The 23,537-nt window shown below is 45.0% G+C and overlaps 1 protein-coding gene across 5 annotated transcripts in view; it reads right to left on the bottom strand.

Moving 5' to 3' along the window:
- Positions 1-23,537, bottom strand: part of Pask (PAS kinase) — a 112,794-nt gene that overhangs the window by 38,601 nt on the left and 50,656 nt on the right. For 4 of the 5 annotated variants that reach the window (XR_011223788.1, XM_069309651.1, XM_069309652.1 and 1 more), the window contains exons 2-4: positions 5,823-5,889; positions 3,247-3,344; positions 1,110-1,228 (exon numbers count right to left, since the gene is read on the bottom strand). Coding sequence is in view for 4 of the 5 variants with exons in the window: in XM_069309651.1 (XP_069165752.1) it covers positions 1,110-1,228; positions 3,247-3,344; positions 5,823-5,889 (284 nt within the window). In the remaining variant the exon portion in view is untranslated. Of the gene's footprint in view, positions 1-1,109; positions 1,229-3,246; positions 3,345-5,822; positions 5,890-7,763; positions 7,834-23,537 lie in introns of those variants that run through there. The other variant, XM_045763202.2, reaches the window with a different exon arrangement.

The raw sequence follows: 23,537 nt of genomic DNA, 5'->3' as shown, positions 1-23,537 counted from the left end.
TGACATCACAGGTTGGTCCAGTGTTTGCTAACATGAACCTCTCAGGATACTTACAACCAAATTAACTGCAAGTCAAAATACATGATTACAGTAGTCCATCTAATAGACAGCATTAATTATAAAATGTGTGTGGGTGTGGGAGGGAAGGACGGAGGATGTTACTGAATTAAAAAAGGATAACTTGCCCAATAAACTTTGAAAATAAACTTATCTGAAAATAGATTTGAACGTTCTATTTCTTGGTCAAATTGACAAGAAAACAAATTGCTATATCACTTAGTTGACAAACATTAGTCAACTTAGCTATAATGTACTGTAGTAGCAAGCAGGGTTCAGAACAACCTTGCCCTTGTCAGTAAATCAAACTACTGTTCAGTACAGTAGTTTGAAAATTAAGTGAAAAATTATTTATACAACAAACTATAAATACTGATGCCAAACTACAATTTATGTGACTTCTCCAGAAAAGCTTCAAAACTAACTTCTCATAAATGTTTTAATTATTCAATAAACAAGTCACTTGTAACATTAAGTATTAAGCAATTTTATGAGTGTTTCTAATTAAGACATAATACAGTACTGTAATACTCCTAATAAATTTTAGCAATACTGTACTTAAATTGTTCCTGAGGTGCGATTCAAATATTAAAATACCATTAAAAATCAAAGTTTTAAGAAATTTATATAGGCCTATAGATTCAAGTATTTAGCATAACTCCCAGTACAAAAGTCATGTACATAATGTACATGACTTTTGTACATGTAAATAAAACATCAAATTCAAATTGAATTATTTGTTGTTGAAACTTTGTTCAAAACTGATATCGGCTACAGTGCACATTTTAAAAATTTTCATAATTATTTCTCACCCCATTGAATACAATATTGTCTATGTATCAGAATATTTTCAGCTGATGAAAACTTAGCTTTTATTTTACTCTTTTGGTACAGTATTTGAACTACTGTATGTTAGGTCAGTTATTTCTTGAAAATTATGCTAAAAATTGCCAGGCAAACTGATAATGAAACAGCCTGTACAATACTGTATAGCTTAAGTTGTAAACAAAAGCTACTACAGTCCAGTAGAGGGTACGTGCACAATAACATACCTGGCATAACATTCAGGCGAGGGGCTGAGGTTGCATGCTGCAGCCTGGACTCGACTGTGGTGGAGCGGGGCATGTGTGAGAAGCTGGCATTGCTGCCAAGTGGCGAGTCTCGTGTGTTTCTGTGGAAGGAGCAATATAACATAACAAGTACTTCCAATGGTACTATTCATTTACATCTCTATCAAGTTGTTGGTAGCTCTCTGCATAGATTCTGCAGAACCTTTCCAACCGACTACCTATATCCTGCTTTACCTGCGTGATACCTGCTTAATGGGGGTTCTGAGAGTTTTTCTACTCCCCAAACTTGTGAGAGTTTGGTCCATCAGGCTGTTGCTTGGAGCGGCCAGCAGCTCCACATACTCGCCACAGAATGGTTGGTCCAGCACTCCTTGAAGAAAATATCTAGTTTTCTCTTCAAGATGTCCACGGTTGTTCCGGCAATATTTCTTGTACTTGCTGGAAGATGTTGAACAACCGCGGACCTCTGATGTATATACAGTATTCTGTGATTGTGCTTTTCATAAAAACTTTGCGATACTTTTTTTTTTGCTAGGTATTCAGACTTCTGGTTACTATGAGAACGCCCAATAAAATGATAAATCTTATCAACTTATAATACATGAAAAATAAGTAATTCCATTTTTTTGGAGCATGTGGCACATCACTCAAAAATATTTTGTTAAATATTAAGACAGACCATTTTGAGAGATTTTCTCAGTTGCCCCATACTTATTATTTTATGTTATTTCATAAATTCTACAAGAAAAATAAATAAAATTAAGGTGAAACTCTTCATCAAAATATCAATTCAACTAATGTCAATATCAAAATTTAATTACTGTGCAGTAACTTGAAAGTCTGTAAATTCAAATTAGTACAGTATAGTAAATGGATTTTGTTTTAATTTTTTTAATGTTTACATATTTATTATTTATTTTGAAAGAAGAAACCAATAAAATAAGTGAGAACATATGATGACTGCAATGTAACAAATATACTGTACCAAGATGAGGTTGTCACCTGAGAAAAGACCAAAGCATTAAAAAGAGGTCAGATAAAGAAAAAACGAGACAGATGAGAGAGATGAGAGGGGCAAGAGAGGTGAGAGAGAGGGGCGAGAGAGAGGCAAGAGAGAAGCAAGAGAGGGGTGAGAGGAGGGGCAAGAGAGGGGTGAGAGGAGGGGCGAGAGAGAGGAGCAAGAGAGGTGAGAGGCGAGCAAGAGGCGAGCAAGAGAGGAGCAAGAGAGGCGAGAGAGGGGCAAGGCAAGAGATGAGAGGAGCAAGAGGGGCGAGAGAGGGGCAAGGCAAGAGATGAGAGGGAGGAGAGTGAAGTGAAAGATGAGAAGGAGGAGAGTGAGGCGAGGGAGGCGAAGGAGGAGAGGGAAGAGAGTGAGGTGAGAGATGAGAGGGAGGAGAGTGAGGCGAGAGATGATAGGGAGGAGAGTGAGGCGAGAGATGATAGGGAGGAGAGTGAGGCGAGAGATGATAGGGAGGAGAGTGAGGCGAGAGATGAGAGGGAGGTGAGGTAAAAAAAAAAAAGGGAGGCGAGAGAGGAGAGGGAGAGGAGTTAGGAGAGGAAACGAGAAAACAAAGCGACTCCTCTTAGACAGAGTCAACGACCTGAGCTGGACGGTAGAACAACTTTTATTATTATTAACATCTTTATTGACAAAATTAATTACAATTTTGCCTAATCTGAGGATTTCGATTACGACGGTCTCACTGCATTCAAGTCGGCGTTTAATCCCCGACCGACCAAGTGGTTGGGCACCATGGGCACCCTTCGTTCCATCCCAAATCCTTATCCTGACCCCTTCCCAGTGCTATATAGTCATAATGGCTTGGAGCTTTCCCCCACGGGAGACATCTCCCGTCACGCAGGGTGCAGTCGCACCTCCACAGATCTCCAGTATCGGCTATTGATACTGGTAATGGCAACAAAGGGCCACCACTTACGGGCTATTCATGCCCGTGCCACCTTTTGGGTGGCTTAATCTTCATCAATCAATCAATCGAGCTTTCCCCCATAGTTCCTTCCTTCCTCTTAAACAGGCTAACACGACCAACAGCCCTCTTCCAGAAACCTACTGATATAACATCAGCAAAACCCTGGAGCAACATAATTGCAGGTAACTGACCTGAACCTGTCGAGGGGTGAGGGATAGCCCGGGCTGCCAAACCTGCTGCTCTTAACCCCGTGGACATATGGGTGGCGTTGTTTCCATGGCAGCAGACCCTGAAAGTAAACCTCTTGTTATCGTCCTTCAAGGCGCAACAACACCACCAAACCCATCAACACGATACGGACAATTATGAAAGTAATTAGAATTAGATATGTTTTGGAAAAGAAATACTAATATGAATTTCTCTTTGTATTCCCTAGCTCACGGACCATACCGCAGACACATGGTTTTTGTATCCTTCCCTGTCACGACCACCCGAGTGGACCCAGCTGCCCTCCACCTTCCTTTCACACTCACACTTCCCTAACGACACACACACAACATTGCGTTTCATCGCGCTTAACAATGCAATTAGGATGGATATATATATTATATATTATATTATATTATTTATATATATAATATATATATATATATATATATATATATATATATATATATATATATATATATATATATATATATACACACACACACACACACACACGAACAAGGGGACACAGGTGGAAACTTAGTATCCAGATGAGCCACAGAGACGTTGGAAAGAATTTTTTCAGTGTCGGAGTAGTTAATTAATAAATGGAATGCACTAGGAAGTGATGTGGTGTAGGCTGACTCCATACACAGTTTCAAATGTAGATATGATAGAGCCCAGTAGGCTCAGGAATCTGTACACCAGTTGATTGACAGTTGAGAGGCGGGACCAAAGAGCCAAAGCTCAACCCCCGCAAGCACAATTAGGTGAGTACACACACACACACACCTATTGTTCTTAGGTTGTACGTTTAACAATGCGATTAGGCGATTAACAAAGCACAAACAACGGGCCCCATGAAGGAACATATAATCGCCACACACAATCAGACGATCACCAGGGATATTTTGACGAGCAACACCGAAATTATTGATAGATACAATGACAATAGAAGATTAGTCATCAGTGAAACGCTGCATCTCATGAAATCTAGACGAGGAATCAATAACAGCTAGTTAGTACACAGTTACACTACCCACTTCCAGACCCCGGGCACACGCACTGGCTGGACCGAATGACCCCACAACAGGAACGTAAGCAATCAGAACAAACTGCCAGCATGTCACACTATGTTGATACATTTAATACCGTATTAATATCCCCCTCACGTAATGTCATGCATCCATATGTCACCTAACCCTCTCACCATAAGAAGATATACATACATATATATACATACATACAGTATACGGTTTTGACAATCTGAAAACGAGCTTTGTCATACGGTGTTACGAACAACTTGACCATTCCCCTTACTGCTTCCCATGAGTCATATTAAAGCATCCAATTTTCAATTGGAGCGGAATTACTTGCCGGATGTCCGTAGCCAAGTGCTCTCCGTCAACCAATGAATTGTGCCTAGTTCAGGAAATAAATTGCCACCTTGCTGTAGTTCGCCTTCAACTTCCACACGCATAAAATCCATAAACGCGTGCTTCCCTCTTCCTAACAGCGTCCTCGGCTCAATACCACACACACACACACCCACCTCCACACAATCATTCTCGCTTCTCACTCTTTGCTCTACCGTAGTTAGCCTGCCATACCCTAATTCTACCATAGTTAGCCTGCCATACCCTAATTCTACCATAGTTAGCCTGCCATACCCTAATTCTACCATACGCTAGTTAGCAGGCCACCACATACCCTTAACTACCTCAGTCCTGTGCATGACATTACCTGACGGCTACAAATGCAGTAATTATGAAGACGTAAGAGAGCAATCTACCACTACTAAGAGAACTAAGGTGGTCTATGCAACATGTAATTGGGCATGAACAGCCTATTTCGAGTGAAAATTAGTAGGAGACCTCGTAAATGAAAATAGGAAAGATATACATAGTAGTTATGATAAAAAAAAAGGTTTGGAGTCTATACATTAGAGAACACACACACACACACACACATACACACACACACACACACACACACACACACACACACACACACACACACACACACACACACACACACACATACATACACACACACATACATACACACACACACACACACACAGGGACCAAAGAGAAGGAGGAGACCAAAGAACCAGAGCTCAACCCCCGCAAACACAACTAGGTGAGTACACACGCACGGGGCCGGCCGGCCGAGCGGACAGCACGCTGGATATGTGATCCTGTGGTCCCAGGTTCGATCCCGGGCGCCGGCAAGAAACAATGGACAGAGTTTCTTTCACTCTATGCCCCCTGTTACCTAGCAGTAAATAGGTACCTGGGAGTTAGTCAGCTGTCACGGGCTGCTTCCTGGGATGTGTGTGTGGTGTGGGGAAAAAAAATAGTAGTTAGTAACAGTTTATTGACAGTTGAGAGGCGGGCCGAAAGAGAAGAGCTCAACCCCCGCAAGCACAACTAGGTGAATACAACTAAGTGAATACAACTAGGTGAATACAACTAGGCGAATACAACTAGGCGAATACAACTAGGCGAATACAACTAAGTGAATACAACTAGGTGACTACAGTAGGCCAACAACTTACCAGGGTGGGGACAGGCCGGTCCTTGACGAAGGGAGACTGAGAGCTCACGTTGAGAGCCTCGCTGCCTCTGAAAGACGACAAAGGTTATTTATTAGTGGTAGTTGTAGTATTATTGACGGTTGTAGTTGTATAGAGTATTCTAGATGGTTGTGATTGTAACGAATACTCTAGATGGTTGTAACGGATATTCTAGAATTCAGGGGTCTCCAAACTATGGCCCGCGGGCCACATCCGGCCAGCCACATAATTTCATCCGGCCCTCCAAACAAATCCCTGTGTGGTGGCCTTGAAAAAATAATTATCGTACGAATGGCATCGCAGAATTATTCAAAGCTGGGACTGCTGACTGGTGGCGCTCAACCCGAGTCAGTTTTCCTTTCTCTCGATTGTGTGACGCACAGATACTAATACTGGTAGGTATGTGTTGTGCATTACAACCAATCAGTTGTGTATAACTGTATATTGTGGGGATGGAGGGCGAGTGGGGCTTCGCTGCTTCCGTTTCAGGGAGCACAAACACTGTACAATATTCTTTTCTCTGTACTTTGACAATGCCTTTATCTTAGTTATACAAAATAGCAATTTCATTTTTTATTCCTCCGGCCCGCATATATATGGGAAATATATAATGTGGCCCTTACATTGAAAAGTTTGGAGACCCCTGTTCTAGATGATTGTAGCTGATATTGTAGCAGGTATTATAGATGATTGTGGTTCAAGAATACTCACAACAATCACGTGACTACGGGTATGCCTAAGTATCCATGAAGTTAAACGAAAATTCCTAACATTTTCCGAGCTTCGACACATTATAGAGGAATACAGATAAGGCATGTTTGCTGTATGTATATTGTATATATGTGCTGCCTGTATGTTGTAGGTGGTGGTGGTAGCTGTGGTGGTTGCAGGGGAATGGTGGTTGTAGTCTTAGTCTCTTAGTTATGGCTGGAGGTGGCTTCCTTTCCTTATAAGAGGCTGTCATTATTCTGTTTGTCAATTCCCCTAATAATCCTGTATGTAGCGATCACTATTCCGCTGGTCCTTCTCTTCTAAAAAGAAGCCAGATCGAGTTCCATAAACCTATTAAATCACGTTCTAGTTTTTATAGTAAAGTTGATCATATTTTCAGGCTTAGTTTTATTTACGACTTTGTGATTTGTAGTGGTGTGTGCACACCTAGTTATGCTTGCGGGGGGGGGGGGGGTTGAGCTCTAGTTCTTTGGTCCCGCCTCCTGGCCACGTAATCACCTAGTTGTGCTTGCGGGGGTTGAGCTCTGGCTCTTTGGTCCCGCCTCCTGACCACGTAATCACCTAGTTGTGCTTGCGGGGGTTGAACTCTGCCTCTTTGGTCCCGCCTCTCAACCGTCAATCAACTGGTGTACAGATGACTGAGCCTACTAAGCGCCATCATATCTATACTAGTTAGTTACTGTTACTGTGGTGGTGGTCTGCCATAGGATGTTTACACTGTCTTGAGCCCTTAGGTTTACACGTACAAGTATCTTTCTAACATTGTACAGCTTCCCGTACGCTGCTCCTGGTTAAATGTGTGTGGCGTTAGTGCTGGAGTCATGTCCACGCCCGAAGCTTGTCCTCTTTCACATTACTGTCATGTCTTTAGTGCTACACATTCCTTCTATTATACACTATGTAACTGTAATGATTTGTACTATCATTTTGGCATTTTTTATGTATATGAATAATACATTTACATTTGGTGTAAATTTTGTGAATATGCAAAATAGGGGGCCTGACGGCAGAGTAGACAGCGCTCGGGATTCCTAGTACTAAGGTTCCGGGTTCGTTCCCCGGCGGAGGCGGAACACGGACCGTATAAACTTGTAAACTTTATGAATAGTTTTGGAACTTGAATCACAACACATGGAATACAACACCACATAAACACCAACACCTGTATAAAATACAAATATATCTACTCACCTGTAAACACACAAGTCATCACGTGTTCTAAAGTGGTAACCCTCCACCCACAAACGTATATTATAAATAATTTATCTGCATATAGTGTCTACTAGTTCCGTTAGTATCACTTGCTCCAGCGTACGTTAGGCCTAGTGCTAGAGGGGGGGAGGGGGGGGATGGAGAGGGGGTCCTGGTGGGCCGCCCCCCCCCCACACACACACACACCTAACCAACCTCTTCAAATATACAACTTCAAATATACGCCGCCACGATGAGAGTTCCGGACGTGAAACAAGTGAAACGTCTGAATATATTACGGGTCATAGCAACACTCAGCTACTTGGTGCTATTTCTCGACTACGATTTAATGATGATAATTATAACTAGGAGCGGTAGTTGCCAAGGTGTCATACGGGTTGAGGTGTGGGGTGAGAGAGCGAGCAGCGGCGGCGGTCACTCGGTACCAAGTACTGGAGCGGCAGCGGCGGCGGTCACTAGGTACCAAGTACTGGAGCGGCAGCGGCGGCGGTCACTAGGTACCAAGTACTGGAGCGGCAGCGGCGGCGGTCACTAGGTACCAAGTACTGGAGCGGCAGCGGCGGCGGTCACTAGGTACCAAGTACTGGAGCGGCAGCAGCGGCGGTCACTAGGTACCAAGTACTGTTGTTGACCAGCAGGTGCTCCTCTCACGCGCCGATTACAACATCCGGCCACGATTCACCTAAATAACATCTCGGCTTCCGGCACTCGGATAAATCCTGTGTACTCGCCTACTCACCTAATTGTGCTTGAGGGGGTTGAGCTTTGGCTCTTTGGTCCTGCCTCTCAATTGTCAATCAACTGGTGTACAGGTTCCTGAGCCTATTGGGCTCTATCATACCTACACTTGAAACTGTGTATAGAGTCAGCCTCCACCACATCACTGCCTAATGCATTCCATCTGTCAGCCACTCTGACACTAACAAATTTCTTTCAAATATCTGTGTGTGTATGTGTGTGTGTGTGTGTGGGGGGGGGGGGGCGACGCTTAGCCCCCCCCCCACCACCTAATTCGTCCGACGCCCCCATCCGTCCGTTAGCCCGAGTGACTATTTTTTGCCCCATTTGGCAAGAGGCGCGCAAAGTCCACTCATCCTGTGGGAGAGCAGTCATCAAACGTGCCTCAGGCCCGCCTCCCTACACACCCCTCTCTCCTTCCACCACCCCGCCTCCCACCCATGTAGGCCTACATGCCCTACTGTAGAGCAGAGCGACAAGGACACACGTGGGGAAGAAATGGGTCTTCCCCACACATGGGGATACGAGACAGTGCAAAAACTGTGAGGTGCTCCTTTTATCGCATGACATTACGGTTCACGCTTTTACCGCTGGTTCAAGGACACGCGCGCGCGCGCGCATTTTGGCGGGAAGCAGCTTCCATCTCTCGCCCCCTACCACACGCCAAACCTGTCTCCTGAAGCCTACTTCAAGAGATTAACATCTGCGGCGTATGCGAGGCTGGCTAACATCAGAACTGCCTTCGGAAACCTGTGTAAGGAATCATTCAGAACCTTGTATACCACAGATGTAAGGCCAATCCTGGAGTATGCGGCCCCAGCATGGAGCCCGTATCTTGTCAAGCACAAGACGAAGCTGGAAAAAGGTCTGAGGTATGCCACTAGGCTAGTCCCAGAACTAAGAGGCATGAGTTACGAGGAAAGGCTGCGTGAACTGCACCTCACGACACTGGAAGACAGGAGAGCTCTGGGAGACATGATCACTACCAACAAAATTCTCAGAGGAATTGACAGGGTAGATAAAGATAAACTGTTTAGCATGGGTGGTACGTGAACAAGGGAACACAGGTGGAAACAGAGTACCCAAATGAGCCACAAGGACGTTAGAAATAACTTTTTCAGTGTCAAGAGTCGTTAACAGATGGAGTGCATTAGGCAGTGATGTGCTATAGACAGACTCCATACAGTTTCAAATGTAGATATGATACACGCACATACACACACACACACACACAAATACATATAGGCACATATAAATTGGATAACATCAGCGTACTCTACGCTAGCAAAAGCTAGAAGGTAGGTATAAGGAAAGGTAGGAAACTAGGTATAAGGACAGGAGTCATTGCTTTAAACAACCGAAGGCTAGAAAGGCGGGATCAAAGAGCCAACGCTCGATCCTGCAGGCACAAATAGGTGAGTACATACACTGCGGGCAGGAAGCCAGCAGCATCACGAGTACTGATGTGGTGGTGGTGGTGGTGGGGCCTCACGTGGCTGCAACAATTATAAAAAACACTTTTCCGAGATTGGCGACAAGGCAGGTGACGGTTGGGGGGAGGGGGAAGGTGGAGTTGGGGGGAGGGGGGAGGGGGAAGGTGGAGTTGGGGGGAGGGGGGAGGGGGAAGGTGGAGTTGGGGGGAGGGGGGAGGGGGAAGGTGGAGTTGGGGGGAGGGGGTGTTGGGGGGAGGTGATGGAAGAGGGGAGGAGGTGTGGACGTTGGTAGTTAAAGTGTCGAGGATTGACCTATAAATACATGGTCAGTCTCTGGCCTGCACCTTGCCAAGCTCCGTCACCAGGGACTAGTATGGTGCACCCCATACCCGTCCCGCGGGCGGTGGTGGGAAGGGTTACAGAGGCACATAATAGGTTTAAGAACTGAACCCCCATACTTCTGTTAACTAAACACGCAGCAATCATGTGAAGGAACTTACACAACTGTTAACACACATTATTATTATTACACACACACACACACAATGTGTGTGGTGATTTGATGAAATAACTATGGCCAAGATTACCATCAAAGTGCCGTCGGGACGGTGGCCAAATAGCCTCGGCTATTACACTGAAACGATGGACCGAAACGTTGTCGTTTCTCCATCTCCTGATGTGTGGCTTGGTCTCCATCTCGTGATGTGTGGCTTGGTCATCATACACTCCCCATCTTCGAGAACACCACGAAACACACACTATATATCACTGTATATTTTGGAAACAAACATTTTTGTCGAATCTCTTAATGAATATCACAGAAAGGGTTAGATGAATTATTTTAGAATGAAACTTCTCTATATTTCATGCGATCTTCACTAGAGTCGGAAGTTAAGAGACTAAATTCTTCATAGACCCTTTTACAATCTGGTCTGACGCTACATATGAGTTTCGTTAAAGGGAAAGTGGATACAAATTAACTTTAGTTACCAATCAGCAGGCCTAGGGGCCTCTGACCACGGTCTGCCGATTGATGGTCCGGTAACTGGAGCGTTGGAGGCGGCTGCACGCAGTCTGATGTAGGAATCACAGCCCGGTTGACCAGGTACCTGGGACCAGATTCACGAAGCAGTTACGAGAGTACTTACGAACGTGTACATCTTTCCTCAATCTTTGACGGCTTGGGTTACATTTATTAAACTGTTTACAAGCACGAAAACTTCCCATTCAACTGTTGTTAATGTTATAAACAGCCTCCTGGTACTTCGGCGCTCATTAACTCTTTAATAATTGTAAACAAAGCCGCCAAACATTGAGAAAAAATGTACAGGTTCGTAAGTGCTTCCGTAACTGTTTCGTGAATCTGGGCCCAGATGATGTTTACCAAGCTCCCACCTTGACACACTTAGAGTTCTCTTAATAGTGCCCATATATTAACTGAAGTGTGTCAGAAAATGTTAGGCCTTTAATGTTTATAGAATTATCCCTTAGATGCTTCGATCACTTACTGCAGCCCAACTTCTTAACATGACCACAGTATTCTGCAATACCTCTTGGTCTCGTAAGGAATTACTTCAGAGGAACCGGTCGGCCGAGCGGACAGCACGATGGACTTGTGATCCTGTGGTCCCGGGTTCGATCCCGGGCGCCGGCGAAAAACAATGGACAAAGTTTCTTTCACAGTATGCGTCTATTACCTAGCAGTAAAATAGGTACCTGGGTGTTAGTCAGCTGTCACGGGCTACTTCCTGGGGGTGGAGGCCTGGTCGAGGACCGGGCCGCGGGGACACTAAAGCCCCGAAATCATCAAGGTAACCTCAAGAGTGCAGAATAAGAAGCACTTGCTAGTATGTTTCAAATGTATATTAAACAAATCATTCTGGAGACTAACTTCGTGCAAGACCCCATCACGGAGGCACAAAGACAGCACAGAGAGAGAGAGAGAGAGAGAGAGAGAGAGAGAGAGAGAGAGAGAGAGAGAGAGAGAGAGAGAGAGAGAGAGAGAGAGAGAGAGAGAGAGAGAGAGATAGAGAGAGAGATAAACAGGAGGCGGGGAGGGGGGGTGCAGTCATTACCTTGACACAGGTGGGGATAAATGGTGGTGGTGATAGTAAGCGGGCCAGGTGTTTGTTAAAGGTGAACGTCGCCGGGTATGGCACCCTCCGCCCCACACCACCACCACAGCGGTGCTGCTATCTCTGCACCTCCCAACTCACTCAAGTGCTATACACCACATTACTTAAATTAAGATATATCGTGCTCGAGGCCTTGCAAGTCTCCTGTCTCATCCCTTAACCCAGAGAGAGAGAGAGAGAGAGGAGAGAGAAGAGAAGAGAGAGAGAGAAGAGAGGAGAGAGAAGAGAGGAGAGAAGAGAGAGGATATATATATATATATATATATATATATATATATATATATATGGGGGTGGTAGGAGAAGATAATATTAGTGTTCAGTGAGAAACCACAAGGTCTCCTCTGAATACTTTTTATTTTCTTCTCCGAGGCTATGGGTCCCCACATTGGCACCAGAGGTGGTACCCTCAACAAACTTAAAAAAAAAAAATATATATATATATATATAATTTCTTTTATATATATATATATATATATATATATATATATATATATATATATATATATATATATTAGGTGCCTCCCATACGCCGCCAAATAGCATGCAAAAAAAGACAGTTCTATGTACCTCCCCCCCATCACTAGCCAAAACTAAATTGTTCCAAAATTCAGTGCTGACAAAACAATAATAGACTCCGTACCGCGCGCCCCACCCATACCACGTATTCACCCAGTTGTGCTTGCAGGAGTTGAGCTCTGCTCTTGGGGCCCGCCTCTCAACTGTTAATCAATCAACTATTACTAACTCCCGTGAACGGGAACGGGAGCGCGAGTGCTCCACCGGTTCAATACGGGTACAGTAGTAAGGGAAGGGTGGAGTAGTTGGTGTATAGGGAAGGGTGGGGGTGTGGGGGAGGGGGACGTGAAGAGCCGTGGACTTCATTGATTATTCTGCTCGGTGACCCCCCCCACACACACACACACACACACACACACACACACACACACACACACCAAAGAGCCAAAGCTCAACCCCCGCAAGCACAAATTGGTGAGTACACACACACACAAACACACACCTCCATACACAGTTTCAAATGTAGATATAATAGAGCCCAGTAGGCGCAGGAAGCTGTACATCAGTTGATTGACGTTTGAGAGGCGGGACCAAAGAGCCAAAGCTCAACCCCCACAAGCCCAATTAGCTGAGTACACACACACACACACACACACACACACACACACACACACACACACACACACACACACAAACACAGGACAACGCTCTGAGGGCCGTAATCCTAAGGACTCTGGTTTGATTCCCGGCAGAGGCAGAAACAAATGCCTCGACCAGGAATCGATCACCTAATGCCTCCGTTCACCTAGCAGTAAATAGGTACCTGGCAGTTAGCTACTACGAGCTGCATCCCGGGGTGTTGTGTGAGATATGTATGTAGTAGATATGAGAGGAAAATAAGTCGGGAGTCAGTACATTAGACAACCAAGAGTTAGAAAGGCGGGGCCCAAGAGCTAACAGCTCAATCCTGCAGGCACAAATAGCAAATACAGAGAGGTGGTAACTATAAACAATCACAGGGATGATGTACAATAACAGAGCACACTATCAGTAACAATTGCTTGACAAGAACACTAACAATGACCTTATTGTCACGCCTGAAGCAGCCTTTACAATCATCACTAGTCAACTATAGTCATGTTCTGAATCATCACCGAGGTCAGCAACCATCAACACCTGCAGTTACCGAGGGTCAGGAACCATCAACACCTGCAGTTACCGAGGGTCAGCAACCATCAACACCTGCAGTTACCGAGGGTCAGGAACCATCAACACCTGCAGTTACCGAGGGTCAGGAACCATCAACACCTGCAGTTACCGAGGGTCAGCAACCATCAACACCTGCAGTTACCGAGGGTCAGGAACCATCAACACCTGCAGTTACCGAGGGTCAGCAACCATCAACACCTGCAGTTACCGAGGGTCAGCAACCATCAACACCTGCAGTTACCGAGGGTCAGGAACCATCAACACCTGCAGTTACCGAGGGTCAGGAACCATCAACACCTGCAGTTAACGAGGGTCAGGAACCATCAACACCTGCAGTTAACGAGGGTCAGGAACCATCAACACCTGCAGTTACCGAGGGTCAGGAACCATCAACACCTGCAGTTAACGAGGGTCAGCAACCATCAACACCTGCAGTTACCGAGGGTCAGCAACCATCAACACCTGCAGTTAACGAGGGTCAGCAACCATCAACACCTGCAGTTAACGAGGGTCAGGAACCATCAACACCTGCAGTTAACGAGGGTCAGCAACCATCAACACCTGCAGTTACCGAGGGTCAGCAACCATCAACACCTGCAGTTAACGAGGGTCAGCAACCATCAACACCTGCAGTTAACGAGGGTCAGGAACCATCAACACCTGCAGTTAACGAGGGTCAGCAACCATCAACACCTGCAGTTACCGAGGGTCAGCAACCATCAACACCTGCAGTTAACGAGGGTCAGCAACCATCAACACCTGCAGTTACCGAGGGTCAGCAACCATCAACACCTGCAGTTAACGAGGGTCAGGAACCATCAACACCTGCAGTTAACGAGGGTCAGGAACCATCAACACCTGCAGTTACCGAGGGTCAGGAACCATCAACACCTGCAGTTAACGAGGGTCAGCAACCATCAACACCTGCAGTTACCGAGGGTCAGCAACCATCAACACCTGCAGTTAACGAGGGTCAGCAACCATCAACACCTGCAGTTAACGAGGGTCAGGAACCATCAACACCTGCAGTTAACGAGGGTCAGCAACCATCAACACCTGCAGTTACCGAGGGTCAGCAACCATCAACACCTGCAGTTAACGAGGGTCAGCAACCATCAACACCTGCAGTTACCGAGGGTCAGGAACCATCAACACCTGCCGTTAACGAGGGTCAGGAACCATCAACACCTGCAGTTACCGAGGGTCAGCAACCATCAACACCTGCAGTTAACGAGGGTCAGCAACCATCAACACCTGCAGTTAACGAGGGTCAGGAACCATCAACACCTGCAGTTAACGAGGGTCAGGAACCATCAACACCTGCAGTTAACGAGGGTCAGGAACCATCAACACCTGCAGTTAACCATCAAACTAACCACCACCCAAATGATCAATTCTACCAGGACTAAAAACGCTAATATTAACAATTAGTTAACCAAGACCTGGATGATCCAATACCTGCAGCTGATGAGATCCGGAATGATCAAGACGAGTAATTAAGACTCATTAAACACCTAACGAGGCCATCGTTGGGTCATTTGAGTCCTTTAATGGCCTTAACCATCTACTCTACAACAAACGCGCTCAGACAGCAGTTTGCCAGCGGTCAAAAAGGCGGTCAAACCCAGGCGTTGGGTTTCAAGGTCCCAGGATCGATTCCCCGGCCTGGGAGGCGTCTTCAAGGTTGAGGAAGCTTCCTTCACACCCACCGCCACCATGGTGGAAACGCCTCACAATATTTCTAATTTTTTTCCTTTTGAACGGAGTACACGCGCACATAGTGGAAACAAGCCACACACTAGGTAACATGGGGACATGTAAAGGTATCACTGGTATATGTACTATAAGGGAGCATATACACGGTGACGGGCTCACCATAGCCCGTGCTACATGGACACTTCGTTGAGTGGCTAAATCTAAGACAACAACAACATGTACAAAGTAGTACTGGGCACGCATATTTACAAACTAAACCTTCAGGTAAATGTTTACACCTTAATACCTGTGGAATAACTTACAAAGAACAACAAAGACGCGACATCTACCAGGAGTTTACAAAAAAAAAAAAAAATATGAGAACAAAGGGCTGAGATGTCACTGTATTAGATGACTGGCAGTTGTCAAGGGGGCCCAGACGCTGTCCGTGTTTTAAAACACTCTCGCATGTATGCACACACACACACACACACACACACACACACACACACACACACACACACACACACACACACGCACAAGAATGGTCCGACATCATTCGGTCCTTGGACCCGACTCTTCCTGATACATGTTAATGACCTACCCGAGGAGATAAGATATAATGTGCCATGTTCAGATGACGCACAACTGACGAGAAGGGTGAGAGGGTAAAGAATTAAGAAGACTGCGCGATACACTAGCAACTAATTACACTGCAAAGTTTTGTTAGGTAAATGGCCATTAAGAGTTCAGTTCTAACACGTTTAAGGTATAATAAAGTATGACAGCAAGGATATTAGGCCAGGAGGACAGTACAAGACAAATGGAAAGTAACTGAAGTTGTCAAAGGAGGACATAGCGTCAGCACTAAACCAGTGATACACACTGACGTGACAACATCAGCAGGATATGCAAAACTCGCAAACGTAATCGGGCAAATGTATATAATCTATGCAAGGAATCATCAAAAATTATATACCATACATTATACCATTTCCGGATTATGTAGCACCCAAAAGGTTTCCTCACTCTGTGAAGATACATCTTTTATCAATCTTTGGCGGCTTTGTTTACAATTATTAAACAGTTAATGAGCTCCGAAGCACCAGGAGGCTGTTTATAACAATAACAACAGTTGATTGAGAAGTTTTCATGCTTGTAAACAGTTTAATAAATATAACCAAAGCCGTCAAAGATCGAGGAAAGATGTACACGTTCGTAAGTACAGTACTTGCGTAACTGCTTCGTGAATCTGGCCCCAGCACAAGTGTTTATTGTTGTTTAAGATTCGCTACCTGGAACAACAAGTTCCAAGCAGCACGGGCTATGGTGAGCCCGTATTAGCAGGTGTTTGTCCCGGGTAACCCGCCCCGTCTCTCTCAACACCCTGTAGTGAGCATTACCAACACGGAAATCCCTTAATACACCACAATAGATAAGGCCTTCACCATATCTACGGCCCACACCACCAAGGACGTAATCATCAGGGACCACGACTCATCTAGCATTTAATCACTTACGAAACCTGTACACCATTCAACAATTATGACGGGCTTTGTTTACATATTTACTGAGCCGTTTATGGACTTGGAAGCAGTATGAGATTGTTTATAACAATGTCACTGGACTGTGGTGTACGGAAGCTCCGGAAACTCTTTAATAAATGTAAACAATGCCGTCATTATTGTCAAAAGATGTACAGGTTAGGTAAATACTTGTTGAATGGTGGCCCAGGTGCGCAGAGTACACCTTGCAAAAGTGTGGGACAGCGGGACAATGCGCAGTGACACGGCGCAGTGACAGTGTCCCCAGGCCCCCCCCCCCCCCCCTGCGATACCCACGCACGCCGCGCGCCATTACCACCAACGACACGGGCTCACCATAGCCCGTGCTACTTAAAAAAACTTTTGTTCCAGGTAGCGAATCTTTAACAACAACAACAATACCACCAACTCCCTCATCCTGATGACACGAAATTCCGCAAATGTCTCCACCAGCCACCACAATGACGCGACAATGATGCGTCATCATGATGATGATGACGATGATGCTTCAACAGGAAGCATTCATCACCCCGCCAACACTAACCACCATCATTTTGAATCGAGGCAGACGCGACCAACTCTCCCTCACCCGTGGCAATGTTTACATTTGTCCCTACACATGCTATGTGCTCCACAGCCCCGCTCCTGTGCCAGGCTCACCATAGCCCGTGGTACTTTTCCCCGCTCCTGTGCCAGGCAAGTCCACTACGGGCTCACCATAGCCCGTGCTACTTGGAACTTGTCCCGAGTAGCTGAATCTATAACAACAACATGTAACAACGTGCTATGTACTGCATTTCACACTTGCTTCTTCACAATATAAGTAAGATGATCTAATTCTTTGAATTTATAATGGGTCCATTATTTGTATTCATATTTTCTGTAATATACCATTAGCAGGGCCATAACCACCACCAATAACCACCACTAACAATAACCACTACAAAATACAACCAAACAAAAACCACCACCACTAACTAAGCAGTAACCAGCCCCACTAACTAAACAATAACCACCACCACTAACTAAGCAGTAACCAGCCCCACTAACTAAACAATAACCACCACCACTAACTAAGCAGTAACCACCCCCACTAACTAAACAATAACCACCACCACTAACTAAGCAGTAACCACCACTAATTCAAGCCCTGAACATTCCAATCAACTGTGCCACCAGTCACCCACCATTACCCCCGAGAGCAACAGTCACTCTCGGGAAGCCAGCAGACCCAAACGCCCAAGAATTTAAGAAGGTTATAGGAAATCGAACACTGAATTCCCAGTATTACTTGGAGAGCCAAACTCGTCATCCTGTTTAGTGACGCCAATTTCTCCCCGTCAAACCGAAGAACGCAGTCAACTCAGGACAACCCGGACGCAGTCAACAAATAATCCAGTATTCATTTTGGACGAGTAGTCAAGATCTATTGATTTTTCTAAGAAAATGCCGAAATTCTTTATGTTAGCAGATAATTGAACCAATCAGGAAAGGCTAGAATTCAAAAGTTGAAAATGGGGAACAGATTCACCGAGAATGAATATGAAATGTGTGAAATACTAAATGAACAGTCCCCAAATATGTTTTTTGTTTTTCCGGAGGTTTGAGCAAAAATATATCACACCATATTTACGAATATGGTGTGATACTTCCCCACAAGATTCCAACAAAAAACGGAGGAAAAGATTTAATGTAATTTGGGATTGAATTGCGAAGAAATTAAACCTCTGAGAAAAGCTTAACGCTAGGCGGGGGAGCTAAAGATTTAATCCTCATTGAGCTAAAGTAGGGAATTAATGATTAATATAAGTTAAAATGAAAATATTTAAATACTAAAATGACGAGAGATACAGGAACCCACTAGCCTAGCAACTCTCTCGTTGAATAAAATGGCAAACCATCTTATTTATTAAGATAAAATAATAAATCCTAGCATTGTATGCATATTTCGCTTCCAGTAGACAAAAGACAACGAGATTAAGAAGCTAGTAGTGTACTGTCAATACTAAAATAGCAAACAACAGCACAGAGGTGATGGGAAGGCTTCTGACATGCATACAAATAATTGAAACAAATATGGGCAGTAATCAGAGGTAATGTATCAAACTGGAGTACCACAATGAATCAATGGAGTACCACAATGTATCAATGGAGTACACAATGAATCAATGGAGTACCACAGGGGGTTCTAGCACCAGCAATGTTCATTGTCTATATAAATGACCAAGTAGTGGGAATACAGAATTATATGAACATGTTTGCTGATGATTTCAAGCTGCCAGGGAAGGTCAGAGACCTGCACGACTGTCATGCCGTTCAAGTCACCATAGACAAGGTGTATGGAGCAACACTGGGCAGATGGAATATCACCAATACATGCACATTATGTAATGTGGAATAGGAGGAAATAGGCCTCCTACAAATTATGTGGAATGGCTTGAAGGAACCCGTACGAAGGAGAGCCAAGGGTGGTTGTGGAAAGTCAACTTTCACCTGAGGACCACACAAAGGACATTGTGCAAGGACTCTGTGCTGCACTTCCCAACTTCAGAATCGCTTTTAAATACATAGTGAAATACGAAAGAAAATGCTCACGACTTTGGCCAGTACCTACCTCCACTACAGCACACGTGAAAGCGGTGGTGCTGCTTCTTTCAGGGAATCGCAGAAAATTATTAAATACAGAGGTCTAGCACACTGCTACAGCTTTGTTCCGATCGGCTCGGAGACCCTCGGTTCGTGGGGAAAATGTGCATTGAAGTTCCTGAAGGAATTGGGGGACAAATTGATCAGCGCTACAAAAGACCAGAGAGCAAAAAGTTTCTTGTTCCAGCGCCTCAGTGTTGCGATTCAAAGGGAAAATGCCTGTTGCGTCTTGGGCACTAGTCCAACTTCAGAGGAATTCGAAGAAGTGTTTGACTTGCAACAATGATCGAACCCGTCTGTGACATTCATCAATGTTTCCCATTGTTGTGTTCTTCAAGAGATCCATAACCTTTAAGCACCTTTTTGCATTATTATTTTTGTATCAACCCATGTATATCTTGTAACCATCAAATGCATAATAAAGCACAAAAAATATTCAAGGAAGGGGGTGGTAGGAGAAAAGCACACAGAAACTGTATTGGAGGGGATCTAAACATTCCCTCTAATGCGTTATGCGTGGTTTCCTCCGAGGCTATGGGTCCCCCTTCTTCCAGCTAGAGGTGGTACTCTTAAATATATATATATATATATATATATATATATATATATATATATATATATATATATATATATATATATATATATATATATATATATATATATATATATATATATATATATATATATATATATATATATATATATATATATTTGCAAACAGTGGTTGATGGTTGGCAAAACCGTCAACCACAACCGTCAAAACTGACAAACTGTCAGTAGTGTCAAAGCGTTATATGACGGTCAACCCGTCCTCAAAAGTCCATTCCATCCAGCGGTCGACCGCATGGAGGCATTCATCAATTTTAACATATGATCTTTCAAAACAAGAATTTTCTCAGATATAAATTAATATTATATTAGCATATAATAGATTAGGTTAGGTTAGGTGTTTAAGTTCTGTTGGCTATTATTAGTATTTGTAGTACGAGGGAGAAGCATTTACAACGTTGTGGTTCAAACAAAAGTCGGTGAAGCACTTGTTCCGGAAGTGTTAGAACGTCATCAGTTGTGAGTCGTGTGTAAACCGTTTTTAAATCATAAACAGGGGGTTTGGTGGGTGAATGGAATGGACTTTGGCCTTTGTTTATAAGGACAGGGTGCAAAGAGTACTGGGAAGACGAGACACCACGAGCATAGCTTTCATACTACTCTTAGGTAATTGTGGGTGCACGCACGCACACACACGCACGCACTCATGCACACACACCCACACACACACACACACTATTACAATATAAAAACAATTAGGCTCGAGCCAGAAGGACGAGTTCTCTACAGTGGGAGTTATTCATAACGAGTGCCCAAAGTGACCAAAAATGGCACTCCATTCTAACACTAACGACAAAGGCATCGGAAAACTATTAGTGGAACTGTTTCATATCTGGAGACCCAAATCATAACAAAATCACGACGGTGAAGACAGCCACAACACAAATACTAGCGCGTATAAGTGCATTAAATGAACTACAAGTGTGAAGGAACCAAGAGGTTTTAAAACCTTCCTGCCAGACAAGGAATTACAGGAAGGTAGGAAGGTACAGCCTACACTGCTCATGGGAGTGCAGCAAGAGCCCCGGCTGATGGAGGTACAGGAAATGTATGTTTATCTCTCAGAATGTTTGGTAATACGTTTATTGTTTGTGATGTGTGTCTATGTATGCATTAACACGATGTACTGAACGGGGTGAGCTACCTCATCCCTTTGTGTGTATTTTACCTCAATAAACTTATTTCAATTTCAATTTCAATGGAGGTACACCATCACAAGCTGTTGGGTATTGCCACTGAGTACCTTAAGCTGAATGGGGGTGGAGAGATATTTTGATTAAAGTGCTCTGCAGTCCTTAAATAACCCATCACAATGTATGTGTAAGTAGCTTGTAATATGAAATGGAATGTAATTTTTGCCAATGATAATAACTTGTATAAAAATTTGTGTGGCTCCCATCCCATGTTGGAGCTGGAAAACATGACTTTGTAGATCTATTGGCCAATGAGGCTTGCAGGAAAGAAAACACCGATTATGACTTAGGGCTATAATGCAATTATTAGAAACATACAAATTAAAGAAACTACTTCAAATTTAGAAGAATTAAGAAATGCCCAGAGACCTGAAAGCTGCAGTATTAAAAGCTGTGACAGCTTTTGTAATAATAGGTATTTATATGGTCAGCACAGTAACCGGACCAGGCAATGTGATATTGCGCGAATTCGCCTTGGCTATAGACACATCTGGCAGGTTAGTGAGGCTGAGCCACTACCAGAATACTCACATTGTAAACTCTGTGATAAACCACACACTAGTGTTCTAGTGTTCACTAGAACACTATATTGTTGAATGTGAAACCGTAAAAGACTTTAGACCTCTTGTACCACCAACTGTGTAACTATTTCATTGACTCAGGTGTTCTGGACGACGTCCTAACAATTTATCCAAAATATGCTTGTTCATTTTAAAGACTGAAGAACAATATTACTTCTAAGCTGCATCACTTATCATCCCATCCCTGCCCTTGTGTGGCAGTGCACAATAGAAAGTTACATTTACATATTCGTACACTGAAACGTGTGTACAGTCTAATGTAGTTGATTGTAACCATGATATATATGTCCTTCAGCCTACAGTTCAGACCTATTGTCTAGTATGATCCTCTGTCCTGTGTGACAGTGAATACCAGTATTATCCTCACTATTAAGACCTAATTGAAGTACTAAGATTAGGCAAGTCTAATTATTTTTTGTAAATACAGATGTTAATAATAATAATGCAAAACACCAATACCATCATAGCCCTCACGCCACAGCCCACCACCCTCACGCCACAGCCCACCACCACCCCTCACGCCACAGCCCACCACCACCCCTCACGCCACAGCCCACCACCACCCCTCACGCCACAGCCCACCACCACCCTCACGCCACAGCCCACCACTACCCCTCACGCCACAGCCCACCACCACCCTCACACCACAGCCCACCACCACCCCTCACGCCACAGCCCACCACTACCCCTCACGCCACAGCCCACCACCACCCTCACACCACAGCCCACCACCACCCCTCACGCCACAGCCCACCACCACCCCTCACGCCACAGCCCACCACCACCCTCACACCACAGCCCACCACCACCCCTCACGCCACAGCCCACCACCACCCCTCACGCCACAGCCCACCACCACCCCTCACGCCACAGCCCACCACCACCCTCACGCCACAGCCCACCACCACCCTCACGCCACAGCCCACCACCACCCTCACGCCACAGCCCACCACCACCCTCACGCCACAGCCCACCACCACCCTCACGCCACAGCCCACCACCACCCTCACGCCACAGCCCACCACCACCCTCACGCCACAGCCCACCACCACCCTCACGCCACAGCCCACCACCACCCTCACACCACAGCCCACCACCACCCTCACACCACAGCCCACCACCACCCCTCACGCCACAGCCCACCACCACCCTCACGCCACAGCCCACCACCACCCTCACGCCACAGCCCACCACCACCCTCACGCCACAGCCCACCACCACCCTCACGCCACAGCCCACCACCACCCTCACGCCACAGCCCACCACCACCCTCACGCCACAGCCCACCACCACCCTCACGCCACAGCCCACCACCACCCTCACACCACAGCCCACCACCACCCTCACGCCACAGCCCACGGGGAACAACTTGACCAATTAGGAGCAACAATTCTCACCCATCAGCGCGGGTTACGCGACCTGCCAACACTGCCACTAGCCAGGTACCTTTATTA

Source organism: Procambarus clarkii, chromosome 65 (assembly GCF_040958095.1).
Source record: "Procambarus clarkii isolate CNS0578487 chromosome 65, FALCON_Pclarkii_2.0, whole genome shotgun sequence".
Lineage (NCBI taxonomy): Eukaryota > Metazoa > Arthropoda > Malacostraca > Decapoda > Cambaridae > Procambarus > Procambarus clarkii.
Note: the sequence above shows the minus strand (reverse complement) of the source record. Positions and strands in the feature narration are given on the sequence as shown.